Source organism: Platichthys flesus, chromosome 18 (assembly GCF_949316205.1).
Source record: "Platichthys flesus chromosome 18, fPlaFle2.1, whole genome shotgun sequence".
NCBI classification, from domain to species: Eukaryota; Metazoa; Chordata; class Actinopteri; order Pleuronectiformes; family Pleuronectidae; genus Platichthys; species Platichthys flesus.
The window spans coordinates 6,420,710-6,445,461 of NC_084962.1; the positions used below are offsets into that span (position 1 = coordinate 6,420,710).

The 24,752-nt window shown below is 41.5% G+C and overlaps 2 protein-coding genes across 2 annotated transcripts; both read right to left on the bottom strand.

Moving 5' to 3' along the window:
• Positions 1-1,276: 1,276 nt before the first annotated feature.
• On the bottom strand, positions 1,277-9,686 carry psmc1b (proteasome 26S subunit, ATPase 1b). The gene is made up of 11 exons (XM_062411877.1): positions 9,590-9,686; positions 9,012-9,065; positions 8,539-8,635; positions 8,019-8,143; positions 7,724-7,909; positions 7,366-7,494; positions 7,040-7,136; positions 4,977-5,166; positions 3,500-3,651; positions 2,619-2,773; positions 1,277-1,610 (listed from the first exon to the last, which is right to left on the bottom strand). Exons 1-11 carry the CDS (start codon positions 9,590-9,592, stop codon positions 1,476-1,478), a joined length of 1,323 nt encoding a protein of 440 aa, XP_062267861.1. The 5' UTR covers positions 9,593-9,686; the 3' UTR covers positions 1,277-1,475.
• A 3,051-nt stretch (positions 9,687-12,737) lies between these two features.
• On the bottom strand, positions 12,738-22,514 carry kcnk13b (potassium channel, subfamily K, member 13b). Its single transcript, XM_062411623.1, has 3 exons — positions 22,178-22,514; positions 17,326-18,113; positions 12,738-14,677 (listed from the first exon to the last, which is right to left on the bottom strand). Exons 1-3 carry the CDS (start codon positions 22,512-22,514, stop codon positions 14,522-14,524), a joined length of 1,281 nt encoding a protein of 426 aa, XP_062267607.1. The 3' UTR covers positions 12,738-14,521.
• Positions 22,515-24,752: the final 2,238 nt, after the last annotated feature.

A 24,752-nucleotide genomic window follows, 5' to 3' on the forward strand; every position in this document is an offset into this window, starting at 1 on the left:
ATCCATTCATGTGTTTGGAAATTATTCGTTTTCATAATTAGGCATTTTATTTGCTTTTATGAAGAGCTTACTAGAAGACAACCTGTGCAAACACTGACCGACCAAAAATGGGAATGTGGCATTTCAGAGAATGTCAGCACCGTGGTCAACCTCGTCGCATCGTTCCCCATCAGTGTCTGAGCGCTCATGGGGGCGTTTTAGAAATACCCAACCCAGAGTTCGCCTTAAGATGACAGGGCAAACGCCTCATTAGAACGCACACTCCTCTTCTTGTAACCCTCCCAGCCTCTCTGGCCCAACACGCCACGCCAGATTTAAATGTTTTTTCCCCTTCTCTCTCCCATTTGCTGAATGTGCTGTGATGTATGAGCTGCATCTGAAGTGCGTGACTGATTTAATAAGGAGCGTTTGTGAGGAGGGGGCTGCAGCACAACAGCAGCAGCGCCGTTCTCACTCGAGCCCAAAAAACGGCCCTGCAAAGTGGTTGGACGCCTGCTGCATGGGGCCACTTTCTGCTGAGCACTGAGTTACACATGGCTCCACATCAAGAGGAATTAAATCAGCGCCGCTGTTCCCCACATGTCAGACTGCAGCAGAGGCAGCTTAGCTGGATTTACTTAACCAGGCTGTAATGACTTACAAGGCTGATTTGAATAGAAGACGGCCAGAGCAAATCGCACTGGGCCCCTTCCTGCAGATGTGTACAGGAACACAAACATTAAACAAAACTCACTCTGATGTATCTTCACTGCTGAGGAACATTCTCCTTTCCACACACACATAAGAGTGCAACATTAGTGCATTGACATTATGCAACTCCTGGAGGAAATGTCAGAATAAAATGCTACAGTCATGGCGTTTCATCTCATTGTGTAACCCTGAGATTGAATTATTTGATTCTGTGCTATGGGTGGTTGTCATATGGATTATTACAGTAATTTGTGAATTTCTTTTAAAAAGGAGGCAACTGGCAATTTCTTCAGGCTCTCCTCTGGACCGAGACAACAAACATGACTTTGCATATTGATATGATTGATTTTGTTTGTGACACTGAGGGCGAAAACACAGAGACCAAACTAATTGAATAATTCATGTGATTAATTATCTTGATATATTACAGCACGGCGATGAAGTCAATAAACTAGAATCTAATATAGAGCTGCCGTCGACAGATGCTGCTTCTGAACAAACAAGGTTTCAGAGGGCGCTGCCAGCCAAAACGCCTGTGTAAATGAAAAACGGGCAAAAGTGATGACAATTGTGCCATCGTCTGACATTTTCTTTTTTACTTGTCATTTTATTTATGGTCTTAACAAATAACGGTAACAGGAGAGTGGGATGAAGCAGACACAACATGCACAAAATATATCAAAACTCTCTCTGGGGAAGACAGACAGCTCAACAGCTACCTCCTCTCGTTCACACAGCGATAGACAGAGGCGGGGTGAGGTGAGAGATACATAAAAGTTTGAAAGTTAGAGGTAAAGCCCCTCGGGTGTTCCCTCCTGCTTCTTGTACAGGACGTTCTCCTTGGATTTCTTGAAATCCTCGTTGGTGACTTTCATGCGGCGCTCTCGCAAAGCCATGAGGCCGGCTTCTGTGCAGATGGCCTTGGGGAAGCACAGAGGGGAGAGGACTAAGTGTCACGATCAAAGAGCACTTCAATAAATGGTTTTGTGGGAGAAAGTAATGATACATTACACAGAAAACTCAGCCCCATATAGTGGAAACAAAAAGCAGCAATTATAATGATTTTGTTTGTGTCATTAAGTCTAACTTTTTTGTGAGCTAAACATAAAGAAAACAACAGCGAGGGAATCATTTGAGTTGAATTTAGGTAATAATTTTGTATTTTAACACTGACCCTCTCCAGTTTTTATTTTCAGTTATAATACACTTTATATTTCTTTTTTAGACTTAACACTTTTTATTCTCCTTACTCTATTATATATTGTGTTACCCTAATCTGGAACAACCTGGCACAAGAATTCCTTCAGGAATAATCTTATATTAAAAAGAATGTGACTGTAGGCGGAATTTAACTGTTGATTTTGTCACTGCTAATATTAATTCTTGTAAAGACAATTTAAATGGACCACAAATCAGAGCACAAGACCAAACTTAACAGCCTGTGTGGTTTTCACTTTAAATAAACAGAGGCTTTCAAGTTCTTTAACACTGACAAACCTAGTGATAATCATTCATATGTTTAACAAACTACATCCAAGTTTCCATTTCAGCCTCAGCAAACACCAGGAGCTCACTCAAAGTGTAGTTCTACAACATTCCACATGAGGGCGTCAGAGTTAAGTTTATGAAGGGAGACTTGAGTTTAAAGCGGCAGCTCACTGATAAACCCGAAACCCACTGTCACAAAAACACACAGAGGTAAAGTAAGGAAACAGAAAGCATCTCCAGCTAAAGCACCAACCGTACTGATTAAAGCACTGTGATGTAAAGATAACATACTTCATAGAACACTGGTAAAACTAGGATTGGAAAATATCATATTATATTGGCCTAACTAGTATGTGCAGGCTCCTTTCTACTATTTCTGTGTTCAATAACAAACATAAGAGCTTGAGATTATGGCAATTTTTATTTGACAGTTCTCTCACCTTGATGTCTGCGCCTGATAGGTCATCCTTAGCCAGGATGAGGTCATCAAGGGTGACATCATCTGCGACTGTCATGCGGCTGGTGTGGATTGAGAAGATCCTCCTCTTGGTCTTCTCATCTGGCAGAGGAAACTCGATCTTACGGTCGATTCTCCCTGTGGAGGAGAGGGAGAGAAGAAAATAACGATTTGACTTGGACTGTGTGCAAACTGGTTCAATGAAGAGGTTCTGACAATTCTTATTTGTATTCTTGACATTTTCACTCAAAACCGATGTGATTACAAAACAGCGATGCACTATTATAAGTACAGTAAAACATCTGAATGGCACTGTTCAGCTGATAATACAGTTAAGTGCACTATCAGGGGGAGTCAATTAATAAATACATACCTGTCAATGTTTAGTGAGGACGATTTTAAAAATGGCAAAAACTCTGAATTCTTCTCAATCAGGAAGACTTTTGCACTGTTATGTAAATTATTTATTGTATTCAAATGACCTCTGTATTTTAAGTTAAATTGCTTCAAATTCTCTAACACCAATACCATTTCTACTTCCTACCATGACTCAGCAATTCCAAAATGGCACTCAGTGATACTGTAGATGCATGAGCCGACAGCCAGGCTGGGACCAATAATAGGCAGAGTCAAGGGACGGTCACACATAATCGAATGCAGCAGTGGCGAACCCCCCAGCCCCCTCCTTTTCACTTCCTCTCAGTGCGAGTGAGGGGGCGATTAAAACGCTCACGTCCTATGACAAAGCAAATCTGCAGCATCGATTCACATGACGTTTATCTATGGGGAACTTTGACTTGTGACATTCCCCTGCATTCGTATATGTGTGACCGGGCCCACACACGTGATCAGACTTCTACTGACCAGGTCTGATGAGTGCTGGATCCAGGGTCTCTATCCGATTGGTGGCCATGATAACTTTCACGTCTCCGCGCGAGTCAAAGCCGTCCAGCTGGTTGAGCAGCTCCAGCATGGTCCTCTGGATCTCCCGCTCGCCTCCAGAGTTGGAGTCGTACCTGCACAACACAGTCATGATTAAACATTCATGGAATCCAGTGAGTGGGCCTCGGTCTTCTGACTCCATAGACATCCAACTTGTCCATCAACTGGTCTTGTTATCGCAGACTCTCTTACTGAGTCTACTCCATGTGAGCCACAAGCTAATTTATTATTTAAGTGAGTCGATAGCCAACCACAGACATGGACATGCTCATTCATTTACAGCAGCCAATATTCTGTTTAACAACACTACTGTCTTACACTTTACTTCTGACAAAAGACAGACAAATAAAACCTGTGATTTGGGATTTTTCGACATCTGCTAAATTTCTTTCCAATGATAAAAAAAAGTAAAAGAAAGGTAAACTCTGTATGACATCTAATACACCTGTGAAACACACTGCAGAATTTCGATGTACATACTGAAATTTGGATGAATAATAGAGGTATAATTTGCAGTTCAATAAGCCTTCAACACTTTAAAATCAGTTCAAGTGGATGAGGAAGAAAACCCTGCGATGGTTATTCAACCATAACTATTAAAAAGGTAGTGTAGGAAACCTTGACAAAATAACTTGGTCATGTTTCCTAAAACTGTCGCTGTGATCTGACCCAAGTGCACAAGGCAAGTTATCTTGAAAAAAAAAAAAACTCCACTTTCTCCACCCACTGCTTGTAACGCTCACGTATCTAAACCCACAATCAGAGCAACCAGCAGTGTCTGACCGAGTGTCAATCACTGCCCGTGCAAAATACTCTCCTCTCTGCATAACATCCTCTCGCTTCCACCATCACTCGGTACAGTTTGACCCATTAGTGAAACAAACGTAATGGATGAGACACAAACCACACATGACTGCCTTTTAATACTTTCCCAAATGGTAACGGTAACATTTTCTACTGGAACAATGCAGTCGAGCTATCGGAAGCTTGTTTCTGGTGAAGGCTACTGGTTAGCATTGCTTTATTTGAAAGTCAGGAAGTGCCCAGACAGTATGTGCTTGCACAGGTGGGTGTTGTTGTCATGTTTTACTGTGTAGCATGAGTCAGCCACATGTCTGCGTCCCAGGGAAGTATCCCAGCTGAAGCTCTCATGTTACTGTGATGAAGCAGCTTGGCTAACATAAGCTTGAATTTGATGGGGGTTAGTGTCACGTTTTTGCAATTGCAAGGTTGCTAAAAATTGACAGAGATATGCACTGCAGGAGTCAGCCGTGGATGACCACATGTGCATATACACAGCCACTTGTCAAACTCAATAATCCAGCATGTGGTCATCCACGGCTGACTCCTGCAGAGCACATCTGTCTTTTATAACAGTTTTCAGTAGCCTGCTGTGTACCTCTTGGTGCCGATGGCGTCGATCTCGTCGATGAAGACGATGGAGGGGGCGTGTTCCTCTGCCACCCTGAAGAGCTCTCGGACCAGCTTGGGCCCATCTCCCAAGTACTTCTGGATCAGCTCTGAGCCCACCACACGCAGAAATGTGGCTGATGTCTGATTGGCTACGGCCTTGGCGAGCAGTGTTTTACCTGGCAGACATATGACAGAAGTAAGTTTAGTCAACACATCTCAGCATCATGTCTAAGTATGCACACTTTATTCCCACATCTATGACATTCTGCACCCTGTGTTTACTATTCTAGCGGTCTGATGCCTGTATGAACATCATTGATTTTTAGTAGGGAACAATGGGAATTCACTGACTAGATATGAGTTATTTTTAAATATAAGTCAATTTGTGACCAGAGAGTTTTCAACAGGGACATGTTCAATAAAGGGCTAATGTGAAGAGCTATGTAAAAGCTACTTATGAAAAGTCAGACCTGTTCTCATTTGATTTTTGAAAGGTTTTGGCTGTGTTCCATGATATCCACACAGTGGAATAACAGAAAGTCATAAAAAGTGATCTGATCTTTATTTATGGCACATGTACAGACAGACACAATGTTCTTGAGATAACAAATTGTTCTAATCTTCTGTCTTAATTGACTCTCCCTTTATAGAAACTCCAAATTTAATAATTGGTTAAATCACTCCCACGCCTCTTTGGAGGCATTCTTTTCTGTGAAGTTCTTGTCTATAACCCTGATGTTAATTAGTTGCTTGGATTTCGTTAATGTCAGGGATCCTCCCTGTGTGCAGAGAGGATGAAGGGTTTGAAGTGGAAGTGAGTACCAAGAGGGTATAAGGGTTGTTTGAGAAAGGGCAACTTTGTCAACAGTCTGACTGACATTAGCTGATATTAACTCCAGTAGTATCTGGTCTTCCCTGTACTCCTGCTGGCTGGACAGGCTGATCAGCACCAGGAAAGTTGCTCTTTTCATTAAATGCTGCATCATTATTTTTCTGTACACATCTCTGATGAGTGTAGTCAGAGATCTCAGCTTGGACTTCATCTTCATCGTTTCCAAACATTCTCTGGGTTAAGCTACGGTTATGCTTGACAGATATGTCATTTAGTAGCTTAGGCTTCATCCAGACATTGCTTTTAAGACTGCTAATGTTGACGTTCTCTATGAGGTAACGTCCTTTGAATGACTCTAGTCCTTGTTTGTTCAAAACCCTCCCACAGCTTTGCATTGATGTTTTTTTCCCACTTTCTGTCCAGAGGATGGTTTCACGGATTTCAATTCCACATTCACAGCTTGCTTTAACTGCTATTCTTTAATGCCATTTCAACCAGTGGAAGTATCTAGCTGGAAGCTTATTAATATATTTCTATGCCTCCTCTTCTTTGTAGTAAATAAATAGCTTCATTGTCAGATGCTCAATGGGTTTTTGGAGTCCATGGTATTTAGTACAGCTCTTGATGCAAAACAGTGTCCTTATTATAAAAATATAGTACTTAACGTTTACCTCCGTTGTTGAACTCTTTAGATTTGTAAAATTGCCATTAACAAATCTGTGTCACAGGTCTAATTGGATTGCTTTGATGAACTACCCACACAATGATCATATTTATTTATTTTAATAATAGCTGAAAACGTTTTGAATCATTTTAACTGCAACAAAGACTGGAGGACTGCTAGGCTGCAGGAGGCTCATGACAGATGTCAGAGATCTTAAACTGGCTTAACAACAGCCTCGTGGCTGGATTTCACTGGAAAAGATACTAATGTGATGGATTGAAAAATGAAATGTTAGGCAACATGTACATTTGTATCATTCTGGCACCAACTTGTTTGTAGCACAGTTCTTCAAAGTAATTAATGTGTGTAAAACTAGTATCTATTATCAGTTGAAGTTTTTCAAATGAATTCTTGAAATTGGACATTATCAACGCTGTATGTTCAGTCCTCATTAAAATGGCTTGAAACCATTACATAGCTGATGTACAACATGTTGTACGGCAGGGTTGGTAATGAAGGTTGAAAGGATAGTTGCTTCTTAAACCCGTCTTACCTGTGCCAGGTGGTCCATATAGGATGACACCCTTGGGAGGCTTAATGCCCATCTCTTCATAATACTCTGGATGTGTAAGAGGCAGCTCCACTGACTCCTATGAGAAACAACAGAAAACTACACAGTCAGCCTCAGCATTTAGTAATGCTGTTGAACTAATATGAGCCAGCAATAATGGGAACTTGAATAGATGTATCCAGTCTAAATTATTGAACTTTTTGTTTTTTGTTGGTTTCATATCACATTGAAATGAAGACTTAAAGGCTCCAACTTGCTAGAACTATTAGTCTCTTTATGCAAACTGAGGTATATGTGTGAAACTGTACCTTGATCTCCTGGATCTGATTGTCCAGTCCTCCAATGTCAGCATATGTTTCTTGTGGGGCCTTCTCCACCTTCATGACTGTTACCAGGGGATCAGTGTCGTCCATCAGCACCCCAATCACAGCATGAACCTAAACACACACACAGCATACACAAGTGAGAGTCAAATAAAATGATAACGATTGCTTATACATCAATGAATTGTGGAACAATTGCTGGTCAGTCTGATGGATTTTAAGTTTATGTACATCTGAAAGTTAAATGAAAAACATCAAATGTCAAAAAGCCACTAAATGATTCCTGCTTAATGTCTTGAATCATAAGCAGATTGTCCTAAAATAAGCATTATGATTGATTTACCTTGTGGTTAAGCAGGACGGAGCAGCCTGGCTCCAACAAATCCTTATCCACAAAAGACAGGATGCTGACATAATGCTCTGATCCCACTGAGGTGGACACAATTGCGTGGTTGTCGTCAATTATTTCCTCCAGGGTGCCCACAGACATGGGTGTACCTCTCAGGTCGTCCACCTTGGACCTCTCCTCCTGTAAGAAAGAAAGAAGCAAGTCAAGAAGTTAAGAAATGCTTTCCCCGTGATTGACCCAAAATGGGTAGCACCAAATAATATGCAGTACTAAGGCCAAAATGGCTGACCTCCTGCTTCTCTTCCAGGGGTTTCATCTGCTCCTGGTTCCTGATGAACTCCTCCTCCATCAGTAGGTAGTCTTTGATACGCTCCTGCTTCAGCAGCTTCAGGCGGCATTGAGTGTGAGGGGTGACTTTAAGACAGCATATGTAAACATTACATTAAGAACATGTATAAATGCCAATGTGATACTGTAACACCAACTTTGTTCATTTTCATTTTGGCTCAAAGTACCTTCTCCCCAGTTTCTCCTTCATTCTCTTATTTTTCTGTAGTGCAACGTAAGGAGTTTTCTCCGTTGTATCCACTGTTCTTATATATAATATTTTATTAGCACTGTTAACTGCAGATGTGTAAAGAACCACAGTGGTAAATACTTTAAGGATTTGTGATCCAGAGAAAACCACAAAGTGCATGAGCAGTAGAACTGAGAATTCAACAATTTCCAATAAATGCAGCAAAGAAAACAGACACTAAACCAAACGGATAGAATATTTCTCTAAACTCGTTGTCATTTCAGTTTCTTACCCAATGGGAGCTTGCTGGCGGCATCTGGTCCCTTTGTCTTCTTCTTTCTCTTACCAACTCTGGTGGGAATTGGAGGCTCGTACTTCTTTTTCTTATCCTTCAGTTGGCACAAAGTGAAATGACTTGCTTGACAGTTGGTAACACCATGACTACAGTGTTTACATTTAACAAACCTATACAAAAAACATGCCGAGGACTTTGTTACCTTCTCACAAACAACCACACAAGATATTACATTTAATTGCACATGCTATGATCACTTTTGTTATGCTTTGTGTAAAAAGGCAAACAATAAGAATAAAACATTGAAGAAACTATTTGGATAAATTATTATGAATTTTCTAGAATGTGAATCAAAACAAGGCTGCTCTATTTGCAACATACACGTAAATGTATGATTAGTGATAGTTGATGATATCAGAGTTAGGCTAGCAGGTCCAGACATCAGCTAGCAGAAGCTGTGTCATTCTCACCTTGTCATCCTTCTTGCCTCCTCCTGGACCGTGGCCTCCACTCTGGCTTTGACCCTAGAAGAGTTCCAGACACATGTTATTAAAAGTGAGTACAAGATGAACCGAGCAGGTGGATCGAATCGGTGCAGACAGTGAACTCCTGTCCAGCAACTCATTGGCTACGATGTTTACAACAGAGTTAGCTCACGTAGTCATTACGGACCGGCTCGCACAACTTCAACGTGTCATCGTGTTTAATTTGAAAGGCTGATCCTACTAAATACACCGCCCTCCACTTATACATGTTGTATAATAACATTAAGAGGGTGAGCTCTTTCTACACAATGGATGGCTTCGCTGTAAGCAGCCCGGTTAACCACTGCTGCTAACGGAGAAAAGCTAATGTCGTTAGCATTCGGCCAGGGGACTCTTTCCTCTTTTAAATTCAGTTTTAACAACACAAATGAAACACAAAGCCATCCGAAACCGCGCAGCAGCACGCGTGCTAAAATGTACTGCTCTGTGTAATGTAACGATAACGAATAATACGTTTTAGTATCATAAATAGGAGCCGCAGAGAAAATTGCTTGCTCACTTACCATGGTCTCTTGTCGCTCCTGTGTGACGTCAGAGCGTACGGTAACACTGGGGGACAAAAGCTCTCAGACGTTGACTATGCTGACTATAAAAAAGCGCTTCTGTCGTTGGAACAACTCACCACTAGGAAGCGCATGAAATATGTTTTTTATAAAATGTTTTGCGACACAGTCCTCACAATACAACACTTTTATACGTATATTTTTAAATTATCCTGATTATTGGCACATTCTATAATTTTAAGTCAAACATTAGACACTATCACGAATTGAAATTAAAATTGTAGTAATATTTGGACAAGGCATTGTTTAAATTGAACAATACAGACACAACCGTAAATAATAGACCCTTCATGCTGATTAAAATAAACCTATTCTTATTGGAATATTTCAAACGAACCATATTTATTCTCCACTTAATTGTGGGTTGATGGATTAATGTATAATGTGATAATATCATATCTTCATGTCTGGATGCTCTGGTCTGCAGGTGATCTTCTACAGTTCTACACAAATGTAACAAAATAGGTGAACTTTGGCATATGACTTTAAGGGCAGCTTGCTCAGCACTGTACAAGTCTGTGATGTGGGTGCGCAACAGTAAACACGATGTAATAAAGCCTCAGACATGATACTGTTTTTGTTAATGCATTCATTGCTCTACACATGTTTGACTAGAACCACTGTTAGTGGTGTGACTGTTTAATTGGCTCGCTTGCTATTTAACCTCCCCTGTCAAACTCTTGCACATGATAAATCAATAATTATGCACACAACACTGACAACGCATTCTTCCCATCCTAATTAAGTCATTAAGGTAATGAGCTAATTGTGACGGGGTGTCAGAATGATGGCATTTATGCAACCCTCTAGTTTGACAACCACTGATTTTAACAGGACTATCACATGCATAGTGTCTAATGTTGTTATACATATACTGAAAGTATAGTATTGCATTCATATTTTGAAATAATGTTTATAATATAAATAGACCTATTGTAAGTCACTCTGAATAAAAGCATCAGATAAATTAAATGTAATATAAAAATCCTACCCTGACTCCACCCCCAAAATAGAAAAATGCAATGAGGAAAAGATATCCACTTCACTTTATTCTCAAAATCCCACATGATTGTTCACCTGGAGTAAATTTCAAATTGTCTCCAGTCACATAGATACGACAGTGGTCGTCGTGCCTCACGAAAAATCTTCTTTGTATTTGTGCGTCTGTGCAAGTCTCACTTATAAAACACACACACGTACTGTATTTGTACACACACGGAAGCGCAAACAGATTGGAACACACAATCCTTTATTCAAAGCTATTATTATCTGTGTAGGCTCAGCTTCTCTGACATGGTCTGTGATTCTTTTTTCAGCTATCTTTTGTGTGTACACTTCAGTGTGTGTGTGTGTGTGTGTGTCTGTGTGTGTGTGTGCAGCATGCTTTGGCAATGGCAAGGCAATATGTCTCTAGTGTGTGTGTCAGATAATGTGTCTGAGAGTGAGATTGTCTCAGAAAGAGTGGACTCTTTTAGATTCAATGAATTTTTGTATCTTTCCATATTCTTTGTGTGATATTGGGTTCCAGTATTAAGGGATTTGTTCATGTCCGCCTAATTTTTTCCTTCTAAACTGTGTATGAGCTGACCTGCTGATAATGTACGTGGCTCCGCAGTGTTGTTGTTGATTGATGAGACTACCATGTTAACAAGAAGTTCAAATACATAAGGTCAAGTAAGCTCGTACATAAAATGTAATAACATACACTTAAACTTAATTTGAAAATCAATTTTCACAGACTAAAGCTGCTGAACTGATCTCTCTTCCAGCCCCGTTGCCTTTAGTCATTTTGAATACATATTGTTGCCAAGCTTTCTTTTACTTGCTCTGCTCATTTCAATTTTTTGATCATAATGGTTATTTTGTTCCTCTAAATTCGTAGTCATTGTTAAAGTAGTGAGTCCTTGTTGTCCGACAAACAGGCTTCTCATTTCTACCTGAATACTTTCTTTCCGATTAAAAACACTTTTGCCGGCATATATTATATTTCATCAACTGCAGTAAACTGGTTAACTAAAGTCAAGTTCAGACTATACCACTTTCGGACTTGTCAGATCCCCATGCAGGTCACACTACACCACTCACTGTTTTGTGATCGGGAGTCTTGCAGTCATAGTAAGTTCATACTACAAGAATGATTGACAACAGGGGTCATATACTGCACAAGTTTCCACCAAGAGAGACCCCTGACTAGTGCGTCCGGGCTTTAAACTAATTTTGCTCAGTTTCTTGCAAGGACGCTGGAAGAAGTGTTGCTGAGGGGGCTGCAGCACGCCCTACCTGCAAGGGGGTTCAACTGCAAAGCAAAAAGTCGACCAAACATATCAATTAAAAAAAAACTGTCCTGTAATTTTTTAAAGAGTAAAATGGAAAAAGTGGAATAGATTTGTGTGCAAAAATTTAATGCAAAAATCTTGATTCGCATTGTATTCAATATAATGTTAATATATAGATTTTCGCTTATAGCACCCCTATCTTTGACTGACTTCCAGCATCCCTGGTTTCTTGCGTTGCTATCCATTCTCTCTGACATGTTTGTTGATGTTGTATTCCTCCTTCAGGTTTCCACCTCATTAAACCACCTCAACCCCATCCTGCTCTCTGATTGGCTGTCACTGTTTCATTCAGCCTGCCATGAGACCAATCAGAGGAGGCGACATGTCAGCGAGCCTCTTGAATCACATTTTTGAAGTGTCCACACATGGGCGATTGGCAACTGCTGATTGTACTGATCAGGCTTTAAATCATGCAGTGTGATGAAGGGAGATGCTTCTTCTGCATGCATGGATGGGGTCGCTTGTGTTGAACTCCCCAAATCCCCCCAAAAAAGGCATTATCCATTAAACTGAAAAAATGCTGAGTATGGCCCCATGCACCGCACTTTAACATTCAGAGAAATCAAAGTCTTGAAAGTTTTGCCCTGCTAGTTACTGTTGCTAAGCTGTGATTGGATAGCTGCGGTGTGTTTGTGTGTGTGCGTGTGTGTGTGTGTGGGGGGGGATTGGGGGGATTGGGGTGTGTGTAGCAGATGATCAATTACAACACGATCTTTTTTCTTTACTCAGCTTATGTTTAATTAATGCTGCGTACCATCTGGATCGTCTTCTCAGTTTAGGCTGTGAACTGATTTTGCAGCCGATTACTCACAGACTCAACACTCTTACAACCACCATCATTTTTTCTTTCACTCCAGAAATAGTAGCTTTGACAGGTGATCATTTTGTCGAGATGTCTCCAGCGGAGTTCGCCTCTGTATGTCAGGCACTAGAGTCCGATGTGTAGCTCAGCTGATGACATGCGAGGTGGAACAACCTGGAGGATTCTCAGGCTGTAATTTCAGCAACCTCTTACATATATTCACAAGGAGCTTGACTAGAACATCACCTTAATCAAGCATAGTGCCTGCATGTCAAACTTGTGTGGGGTCCAAGCATGTGTGAATTTCATCTTGTGCTACATGATAATAACCTGTTCACGTGCAATAAACCTTTGAGCGAAAACAATATATACTTGTTCACACTAATTCAAAATCTTGTTCCTTCTAAATCATTACCTTGCGGTGATCAAGTTCAGCAAATCATTCCCGCTAATGACAACCATGCTCCTCCATACAAGAGCAGCAAGAATGTTATAAAATTAAATTAGCTGAGTTCTCTCTGCTCTCTCATATGTGAACTCGTTAGAGAAGCATCTACAAGGATCTATAATCTATTTCCAACTATAATTATTTTGTGCACCCAAGATGTTTATCGTGTGCAATGAGTTTAATATCTTGCGAGTCCAGTATAAAAAAGTATCACCTTTGGACGTTAGGGGCTCCATATTTTTGCTCGTAGCTGGTCACACTTTTCGCTAAAATCAATATCTCCTCTGGCATTATATTAACACTCATGTTTCTGTCTCTGGTCCTTTGTCTTCACTGTATTTGCTGCGAATCCAGACCAAGGTAAACACAATCTCCTTACAGTTTTGAGCTGAAATCAAATAAGGAGACCTGGAGCGGTTTGTTTCACTGCATTTATATTAATGACAAACACCTCAAGGCCTAGACAGCATCGTGGCTGCAATGAGGCTGCTATGAGGCTGCACGGCAAAGCAAATCGATGTAAACAGCAGTCTCACATGATAGGTTTCCTCCCCAGACAGAACATACTGCTCATTCAGCTTCAGATAGGTCTGTTTGGATTGTAAGGATGGTCACTCTGGAGGCTTTGTCCTCTTCTTGTCGCGATCATGAAAGCGGCGCCCAAGTCAGTGGCTATGGAAAGAGATATAAGGTGGCTAGGAAGCATTTGTGTGAATCATGAATTGTGCTTCTTTCCCACTCTGCTTTTATGTAATAACTACTGTTCGACACACAACCAGGAAACACCCATTTTATTAAAGCTATTTTCTCTCATTAACGTCCTTTAGAGAGACCGGAACAGTGTGGACACAGTCACATTAGTGCGTGTTGTAAAGTACCGCAGATGAGTGGAAGTTGTGGTTCTGTGTGAAGTAGCATGTAGTGTGTGTCATGTCTTTGAAGAGTAGATACACAGGATCTGGAAAGGCTTCTTTTTCTTTTTTTTATCACCATGGAAACTGAATTCCTCACAGGGGAACGTTCCGGCACTCTGAGCCCGATCCAGATGTGAGACTTCAGCAAACCTATCATGCATCATTCATAGAGTCATGTTCTTGAATGGGGGGAAGTGGATCTGAGATGGTTTAATTCTAAGCTGTAGCTGCTGGGGGTTGGCCTACTTGTCAACGAGAAGGATATAATTTGTCATAATAAATTCCGTCTTGTGCGCAGCTCGTTTTTCTTTTCTTTCGGGAAGGCAGTCCTTGGGTTTGTGCTTCCTGACTCCCCCAGCCTTTTGTATCCTTCTATCTGTCCTCACTGGTCTCTGCCAGCCGGTTGTTCATGATGCCAAGGGCGCCCACCCCTCCTGAGAATCCGTTCTGACGGGAACTGGAGCTGGACTGGCGCGGGTGCCCGATGGCCATCTCCGAAAGCTGCTTCTGCATAATGGCCAGGTTCACCTGCAGGGAGGGGAGGGGAGGGGGGGGACAGGAATTAACAGATGAGGAAATATTTGCTTTCTGTGCTTGGAAGTGTTAGGTGAGAACCTTTGACGCCTGTGTGAAACCTGAGACAATGTGTTGGTGGCAGGTACATCTGATTTTACAGGTGCGACATAAAGGCAGCAGATGCTGTTTTTTCCTCTCCTCTTGCTGTGTCGCTTTTTACTGAACAAAGAAGACAAACAAAGCGGATCCTGGTTTACTCTCACACGCAGCAACCTTCCCTTTTCTTTATCCCTCCTCAAAGCAAAGTGTGTAGAGAACGGCAATATTAAACCTAATGCGATGGAGGTGGTGTTTGTCAGTCAACCACTTTGGTACATATGGTTTGTTTTCCATGTAATTTTATCCCTACTGTCATCCCCCTAAGAAGGTAGACCCTATTGACTTTGGTGATGTCTTTTAGGCCCTGTCGACCCTAATGTGAATATTGTGCAAAACAAACCTTTTCCTTAGTGTTTGGACCGAAACAGAGGTTTTTACAAACCCCTTCCAAAGTGCAGATGTTTATTGTGTACATGTAAAATGTTGTCTTTGGGTGATTATGCTGCCTCATGTGTTATGAGGATGTACCGAACAAAAACAACAATGGCAGCTATATACTGGTTTCTCAGCAAAACTTCACCACATTGCCTTCACAGAAATCTCCCTTGCCCAATAATACCACAATGTTCAGCTCTGGTATATAACAGATTGTTGATGTAGACTTTATCGCCACTTACTGGCCTGGCATGTTTTTTTTTTAGCATACGTAGTCATCGTTGTGTTCTCATCTGGATGAAGATATTTTGTAAGATAAAAGTTGACTTCTGTGGATAGAGGTTCCTTTGGAAAACGGCATGGAAACTATTTGTTTAAATAAATATCTGTCGTATTGTAGACAAAAACTCAATCTGGCATCACCATGGAGTTTCTTTGTTATTTTTGAGCGGAGGATCTCAACTAAACAAGGTTCAACCCTTTATGTTCCTCTTAGGATGTTGTTTAATATTTAGATTTACCACTCTCACCAGCATGAGCTGTACTACCAATTAGCAAATATTTGCATGCTGACACACTAGGAGAGGGAACAGGATAAATATTATTGTCATCATTAGCAGCTTATCATTATAAAAGCACCACAGAGTAACGCTTCATTGAGGTGCTAGCATTACTGCAAACTTTTCTTGAAAACAATGAAGCAATGGTTGTTATTTAAAAAAAGATTCTGCATGCATGCATTTGAACCCAGGACATTTCATGTCTAGGTTAAATCAGTTAGAATATTGTCAGAATTGATTGACATGATGCCCAGGAATTGCTCCCTCAGTTAACATTTGGAGCAGAGAAAGACAGTGGCCTGGGAAGAGGATGTAAAATGATGCATCCCTTGTTTCATGTTTTTTTTTCACTTCTTCCAAAACAAATGCACATGCTGTCTGGACCGAGGTTTTTACAACTGATGACAGTAGAGACACTAGCAGATCTGTCCACAGAGTCACCAAAATCCACAAAAATTAAAAGTTCCTAGTAGGACCTTTAAAGTAGAAAGGAACTGTTTCATTTTTGCAGAAAGAGCTGATTACAAATTAGTATACAGGCTTACATTGGTTTGTCGAACCATAGCACATAAAGCTACAGGACCTGAGGGGAAAACTTGTCAGGTTCTGCTCTGCTTTGACCTAAACTTCCACACAGTCCTCAACTAAGTTTTAACACTGTTCAAGGCCTCAGTACTTTAAGTGATCAGGTTGACAGTTAGTTTAGTCACTTACAAAAAGCGAGTAGGCGGGAGATGTCAAGGTTTTTTTACCAACGTTGTACTTTGAGAGTGTGGGCAGGCTATTTCCTGAAGGCAGGAGACAGCACTGAAAGCAAGGATTGAGCTAAAAAATATATCAGCAGGACCAGCACTGATCCTGTGGAAGTGTAAGTCACACGATATCAATGTGTGTTCCGTGTTTTGGGTTTGTTAACTGTCTGCGTTGATGGTTTCTAATCAGATTTATTGCACCCTTGCTATGTGGCATCAAACCATTCAGTCTGTTCTCACTCAAAACTCTTGGGACATTTAATCTGAATGATCATCAGGTGTGAAAGCAGCTAAATCCTTGTGTAAATCAACAGTGGGGGAGCAGTTATGGAAATGTTCAGATAACGGAGTGTCTCTTACGGCTGTTGAGGAGGTGGTAGCAGCAAATTAAGGTTATTGGTATTCAGATAAATGTACTGTATAGCTTAATATGACACCGAAATAGATTGATATGAGTTTCAATGATAATAATAGGTATGTGCATGTTATATAATATGTCACCTGTGTGTCATAAGTATCTCGTGAGGAATCTCTGCATTGATAGTTACGCTGCCACAGAGAATAAAACAAATTCCACAAAGCGCATTCTGATGGGGATGAATAAGAGCAGCTGATGTTGGAGGTAATAACTGCAGTGAGTATGACTGCAGGGAGCAAGGTTATTGGACTAAATGATGTGTCAGCTTCTTGTGTGATTAGTGAAATCGAATTACTCTAGGTCTTGAACTGATTACCCTGTGTGAAATAACACGTTTGATTATATTAATCATGTGAAATATTTAACCACAACCTTCTGTAGCCCTGCAGCTCTCACCTTGTTGGCTGCTAAGAAATCCCTCATGGAAATCATCTCCCCGGACATCCTGCGCCCAGTGTCTGTCTCGCTCTCGTTCATGGCGTCTGTCTCGATGGAGGGGTCTCTGCGGGAGCGCAGGTGACCAGGGGCCACCACATTCCTTCTGGGGTGTCGGTGCGGGTGGTGACCCCTTCTAGGGAAGCAGCAACGGCAGGGAGCTTCAAGTCTCCTCAGCAACCAGTTGAGGACCTGCTTGATGACGATGGAGATGACGTTAAAGAGAGAGTAGATGCAGCAGACGCCGGTCAGGATGAAGAAGAAGTTGCCCAGCCGATACGCCACTGTTGCGTGGCCCTCGTAGACGACCCGCTGACTGCTCACCATGTCTCCAAACCCGATGGTGCTGAAGGCCACAAAACAGAAGTATAGCGAGTCCAGGTAGCCCCAGCCCTCGGCTGCTGAGTACATGAGGGAAGCACAGCAGGACACCAATATGGCTGCCACTCCCAGAATGAGCATGACGCAGTAGACTGAAGGCTTCCAGCCAGCCAGATCCTCACCTTTTCCTCTTCTGCCGCCCGCGGCTCCGGCTGCCCTGTTTTCCTCCAAGACTTGCCGGCCGTTTTGTGGAAGTATTGCCTTGCTGTGGCGTCGTTCATGACAGGACTTGAGGACCACAGCGATAACAGTGATGACACGTTCCAGAAAGAGGTTGAAGAAGAGGATGGTGGCGGCACAGCCAAGCAGGCCATAGAACATCAGGAAGACTTTTCCTCCAATGGTAGCAGGAGTGGTCATTCCAAACCCTAATTGAAAACCAAAAATATTCTCTGATAAGTGGAAAGCTACAAGATAGAATGACAGTGAACAACTGAAAGGGAAAATAAAAGTCCTCACTTTCTACTTAGTAATGTGCTTCTGAATGAAAGGAGAGAATCAATTAATTCCGCTATGGTTCAAAAGGTATAGTTGGTTGTCCACTAACCAGAAGGTTGGCGGTTCGATCCCATTTAGCATGATGAAGTGTCCTTGGGCAAGATACTGAACCCTAAATTGCCTCTGATGGCTGTGCCGGCAGAGTAAAGTGTAGAAAAAGTGCTGCACATGAATCAATGTATGTGAATGGGTGAATAGCAAAACTGTACTTGATAGAAAACGCAATATAAATACAATCCAATAACCATTTTACATTAAAGTACATTATTTTCACTTCACAGTTGATCCTCCTTGACTTCACAGGACATTATATTGACTTACATTGGTTTCCCAGAGATTTACTCTCCCCACTACATGGGCAATACGTGGTCCACACACACACTCACACACACAGGTTGGCACAGCTGTCCTTGTTAGAACACTGCATTGACTTCCATTCATAATGGACAGCCTAAACAAAACCTTATGTCTAGCCTTAACCATGACCAAGTTATACCTGACCCAAACCTAAACCTGATCACAGTCCACATCTTACACCTGACCTTAACCAGGACCTCAGGAATTTTGATTTCCTCATTGGAACTAGATTTTAGTCCCCACGAGGTTTAGTGGCCATGACGAGTTACTGGAAAAGGTCCTAAGAAGGAAAAGAAAACAAGTATGCCCACACACTGTAATGGTGGATTATTGGTAGTGGAGATGAGGATGGTAATTTGCCGACAGCTGCTTTAATTCACCTTCGAATCAAATCACACCGTTAATGAAGATGGAAAATGTATTGTCTGCCCTGCTTCTAATTAAAAAGTATATCCACTGAACCACCTCAGCCCTCGAGGGTGGCTATTGGTGAAGCACTGTCCCTCTCTCCTCTCTTTCTGTCACTCACACGCTCAACCCACTGAGGTGTTTTCAGTCTGAGCACATCACTGCCAATGTGTGGGTTACACTGTTATTTGGAAACTGAGAGAACCCCGGTGCACGAGGCCCTTTCACATATCTATTTGAGCATTTTATTTTTAAAATTGTTTACGCTCATTCAACTGGTTTTAATCCGGGTGGAGCAGAGACACTGTTTGCCTGTCTTTATCTCATAAGAAAAGGCAGGCGAACTAAATGGTTGTCATAGTGAGAGGTCTTTCTCCTGACAGTGCCTTTGTCCTCTTCAATCATTTAACAATTAAAGCTCAGTGAAGCACCGTCTGTCTCTCTGCTCTCCCTATTCCATTTATTACATTCATAACATAGTTTAATTTTGTTGTTTTTTTGGCGGGGGGGGGGGGGGACACACTAATGGATCATTTTCAGGTATAGCAGCGTATGACAAGAGAGCCCTTTTCTTTAGGACAACAAAGACAGGCATTTCTGTATCTCGGGTCATTAGGAACATATTCTGCAGCCTGACTAATTGCCGCTTTTCCACAGGCAGGCGTCTTGTGGAGGGTTTGATTACCTCCACATTCAGATCGGGTCTCAGGTTGCTAATTGAGCAGGAGTTTTTCTCCCATAAAGCCAAATGAGCAGAGTTTTTATTGGTGTGTTTTTCTCCACTTCTGGTTTCATGAGGCTTGTTGAATGTGTTGATGACTAGTCATTAAAGCCATTTAATAAAATACACAGCTCAAGAATGAAAGGAGAGAAAATAGTGGAACACTTCTGGAGTTCAAGGGTGGGACAGAATCCAATACAATTGAAGTCAATGGTCTTATTCAGACGTAATAAATCAGAAAAAACAGGACATGCCTCCATACTACTGGTGTGGTGTCATCCAAGTGTCTGCACGCCCAAACATCAATTTTCGACTCAAAACAAGGTTATTTTCATTGTGTTTTAAGTAAAAAAATCCACATGAAGTGGATAAGCTATCTGCAAAAGCCACACAATGTTGCGTCCGTGAATGCACCTCGTGGGAAGATATCAGTGAACATTTAGGCTTAAAACACAGTATAAATTACACCGTTTCGAGTTGGATATGAATGTCGGGGCTTGCGGACACTTGGATGACACCACATGAGCAGTATGAAGATGGGTTGTGTTTTTTCTGTTGTTTATTACGTCTGAAGAAGGACTCACCATTAACTCCAATTGTTTTGAGTTCTGTTGCAATTGAGTTTACCCCAACTTCATCCCAGGCATAACACACCCACACACACACCCACACACTTACACACACACACACACACACACACACACACAAACACACTCACACACACACACACACACAAGAGAGAGGTTTCCAGCCATGTTGCAGTGTCCTAGCCAATTATAGAATTTCAAGGGGCCTCTCACAAAACTGTCTTTGCTGTGGATCTTTTCCCACTTTACATTATCCCCAGTGTTATATAACATAGGAACAGGGGACTCTCCAGGATAATGGAAACACAGCATTATACCACAACCCCCAGTTGTGATTATTTCATGTTTTTTTCGATCAGGCTGAAATGATGAAAAAGAGTCGATACAATACCACTGAACGTTCTGTTATCTAGAAGACGTCATTTAGAGGCAACCAAATCTGCCTCGTGATAAAACCCTTCTTCTTTGATTTTGTAAACAAAACACATCACCATGGTCGCACACCATTGACCCAACATCTAAAGAAAGCTGATTTAAACAGCATATTGTATTTTCCGTTCTAGATGCTGTCTTTATCTCCCACCAGCCATGCATAGTGTAACATGTAAGAGAGAGGAAAAACGTCCGGTTCTGTGACTGAATGTTTCTTACCAAAATACAATCCCTGGAGACACAATTACAATAACTTCCTCTCTGAAGTTTTTAAGTGCAAAGGGTTGTACCTTCAACCTTTCTCCTCCATGAGTGGTGATTCAATCAGGGCCGTTTCTTGCCCATTCAAGCAGCAAAAATACTCTGACTGTGATTTCCCATCATACACTAAAGCGTCCTCTCTTATAATCTGCTTTCAAAGGAAACCAATCTATGCACACCACCATTATATATCTTAATCAGGCCATTTAGCTGAGCTAAAGTTTTATCATCGCAATCTTATAATAAAGCGTCTCTTTTACTATTCCCTTGGTAGTCAGTGGAGCTCTAGACATGTGTCTGTGTTCTGACTGTGCACACACTTGTTAAGATACTGATCCAAACTAGAGGGCTCAGAATGATGATGTGTTTGTGAAGGCCTTCCTCTTAGGCATCCGCGTACTCCAAATACTGAGAGATGAGTGTCAGATAAAAAGAAGACGAAAAAGAAAGAGACTGCTTAAATTGATGAAACAAAAACATGATCAGAAAATCTCTATCTCTGCAGGCAGCTGGATTCAAAGTAACAAGCTTGTATATTACATTATACATTTTCTGTGCAGGAGGTTACATCAATGAAGACTTCATCAAATGATGCGATGGTGAATGCAGCTCTCATATGTAATATTAGCTAATGCAATGTCATACTTGCAATGATCAAGTCTTGTAATATTACAGTCAGTTGTTTGTCGATTTAGGTGCCGAAGCATTTTACAATTAATATGCATAAAAATGATCTTATATATGTGACAAGGTTTGACTTTAGAAATCAGGATGTCTCTATAGTCAAAGCTCTCAGAGGCCCCTGGTGCGAATTGATTTGGACATTCTCTGAGGTTTCTGGAATCATTTGATCAGTCTTGCAGCCGCTAATTCCTTTTTTAATGGTAACAGTCAAGTTGAAGGAATTAAGTTGTTTTAACACGATCAATAAGGAAAATAGCTTGATAAACTTAAATGAAAAATTCGGGGTGACACTGTGATGGAGGAGAAACAAAGAAGCTGCAACCAAAAGTGCAGGCAGCAGTCATAACATGCACACAAGTTAACAAATGATTATCCTCAAAGATATAAGTTAAATCTATTTTTAAATAGCATCTTTGCAGGAAAGCATCTGCCTGAGATGTTGTAGTTGTTACGCAATTTCTAAAAGTCAGCGTCCTCATCTCACCGATGGTTGACACCACAGTCCCCACGAAGTAAAACGCGCCGGTGAAGTCCCATCGAGGTCTGATCGTGTCCACACGGATCCCGGCTACGTTCGCCTCCTCGTAGTTCCTGAGGAAGTTGTTGAGGTCCTTCTTGCTCAGGTTGTACTGCTGGCTGAAATGCTCGAACCTCTGCACCCAGCGCTCCTTCGCCTCTCGCTCCTTCGGCTGCTCCAGCGCGGAGAACACCGCGGCGCCACAGAAGAGATAGATGATGATGAACAACGCCAGAAGCAGGAACCTCGCGTTATCCTCGTTTATTGGACCCGAGCCGCAGCAGCAGCCGTTCCGACATGCCATTATGTTGCTGTTGTCACCGCGGTGCAGTTGCAGCAAGGGACCTGTGGCATGGTGGTCTCGAATAAAACGCACTGTCCTCAGAAGTAACGTTGATATATATATATTTTTACGACAGAAAAGTCCTGCGCAATGCAATTCGAATTGGCCAGGAACTGTAAAGTGGAGTCTTTAAAGGCTGTGGATTTGGCATTCTGCTTCCGAGTGTCTGCGCAATCCAAACCTCTCAGCCAAACGCACCTCTCAGTGCATGTCCAGCGGGTGTCTACTTTTCAGTCTGGGTTCCCAGGATGCTCAGAGAGGTGCATAGATCCGCGCTGCAACCTGTGGATGCAGGGAGTCGTGCTGTTGCGTTCTGTTGCAATCTGTGCTGCTGCCTCTCCAAAGAAGTCTCCACCCCAGTGTGCGCATTTTACGCACCGCGGATTGACCAACCTAAGACGTGAATTCCCACTCTCAGTCTATTTCGACGAATCTGACAATTCCACACGTGGTCCACGAGTTGCAGCTTAGAAATAGGCGTCACTCCAGATTGTATCTATAACGACGAGCCCCGAACTGACCCGAAAAATGTTCGACCTGACCCAAACTTTGGAGATTTGATTCCGACAACACAGCGCGCGTTTGCATTGTGAGATCAATATCACTTGACCTTTTCTGAGCTCTGGTGGGGGATTCATTCTCCGGCCCACGCATATACCCGGGGACGATGTGAGCAAATGTCACAACGCAGCGACTGCTCCATATAAATTATTCAGGATCACAGGGACAACAAAAAAGCTATTTCTGTAAAAGTTGGGATTCAACAAAACTCATGAAGCATTCACGACCATTTCAGCACCATGGACAGAGCCAGTGTCTCGGTCCATACATACAGCATGTTAACATCACTGTATAACATCTACCTTGTGAATATCAGGTTTTAAGAGTTTACTTATGTTTTTTGAACTTTTTGAGAATAATAAAATCAACAAAAACAAATAATATATTTTAATAGTTGTGAAAAAGTGTGAAGCGCATGAAGCATTAGTTTCAACTGTGAATTACTTAGAAATAATGACAGAAACAGTATTAGTATCTCTAATAACTTGATTACAGTGGTTGATTGTGCCCTGGGTTTTTGCTAAATCAACATTGCTGAAGACTTTTCACATACAGATCAGGTTGATTCCTTAGTCCTATAACTGGAAATGTGTTGCCTGGCACAACAATTGCCTGCCCTTGAATGGCAGCTTGGACTGTACCCAGCGATTTTTACTCAAAGTCTATACATTCTAATACATTGTGCGGATACAAGTTGTTATTATAGAAGTTATTATAGTGATTAAACAAAAGGGAACCATCGATGAATGCAGAAAACATCAGTTTAAATAATATACAAGGAGAAGTCAACAATATACTATATATTATTATATATAGTATATTTTCCGTGTACATGACTCACAGCCTGATTGTAGCATTGTGACTGATTTATTAAACCAGTCCAGAGTCATACCGCACAACAAACTATTGATATTCACTTGCAATTATTTGAAGATTAATGTTGACTCATCAGGGTCTGCAGAGGCTGTTTAAGGCCATTATCAAGTGATCTATGAGGTATATAGTGTGCATGGCATTGGAACAACACTGGCTCAAACAACACTGATAATCTACTGATACCGATAAAGACTTCTACTTACAAGTAAGTCTGTAAATAATGCTTTTAATTTGGCAAGAATACCATGGTTATACTAAAGCCTATAATATCATGCTATACAATGCTATGCTATGCTATGCTATGCTATGCTATGCTATGCTATGCTATGCTATAGTAGTTTGTGATCCCCACTCTTCTTCAGACTGGTTGTAGTGATTGTAGTCAGATAACCAAGCATAAACAATGTGCGCCTTTTCATACACACAGTATACACATTCATGTTTATGCATATGTGGCCTTGATTATGGTAATTCATTGTGACCGGGTCGGGACATTCACAAGCATGATCATGCATACATACTATTTGCTTATTTATGCATAGACACAGACACAACCACACATATATCAGCCTCACCTGTATATATCTGGCTGTGACGCTGTCTCCTACAGTAGATGTCTACCGGTTTGCAGAGCTTTCAATCTGTTGGCTTTGTTTTTTGAAAAATGTTCACTTGCAATGAAAAATAACCCGAGCAGAAGAAGAGACAACAATTTCCTGTGGCCTAGCTCGCATCATTACCACCAGTCTTCCATACAAATCC

Coding starts and splice junctions, on each gene's coding strand:
- psmc1b (XM_062411877.1), bottom strand. Junction 7,495..7,723: donor CCGTCCTGCTTAACCACAAG/GTAAATCAATCA, acceptor GTGTGTGTTTAG/GTTCATGCTGTGATTGGGGT. Junction 7,137..7,365: donor ATCAGATCCAGGAGATCAAG/GTACAGTTTCAC, acceptor TGTTTCTCATAG/GAGTCAGTGGAGCTGCCTCT.
- kcnk13b (XM_062411623.1), bottom strand. CDS start 22,514: ATGGCATGTCGGAACGGCTGCTGCTGCGGCTCGGGTCCAATAAACGAG. Junction 18,114..22,177: donor GACTGTGGTGTCAACCATCG/GTGAGATGAGGA, acceptor GTTTTCAATTAG/GGTTTGGAATGACCACTCCT. Junction 14,678..17,325: donor ATTTCTTAGCAGCCAACAAG/GTGAGAGCTGCA, acceptor CCCTCCCTGCAG/GTGAACCTGGCCATTATGCA.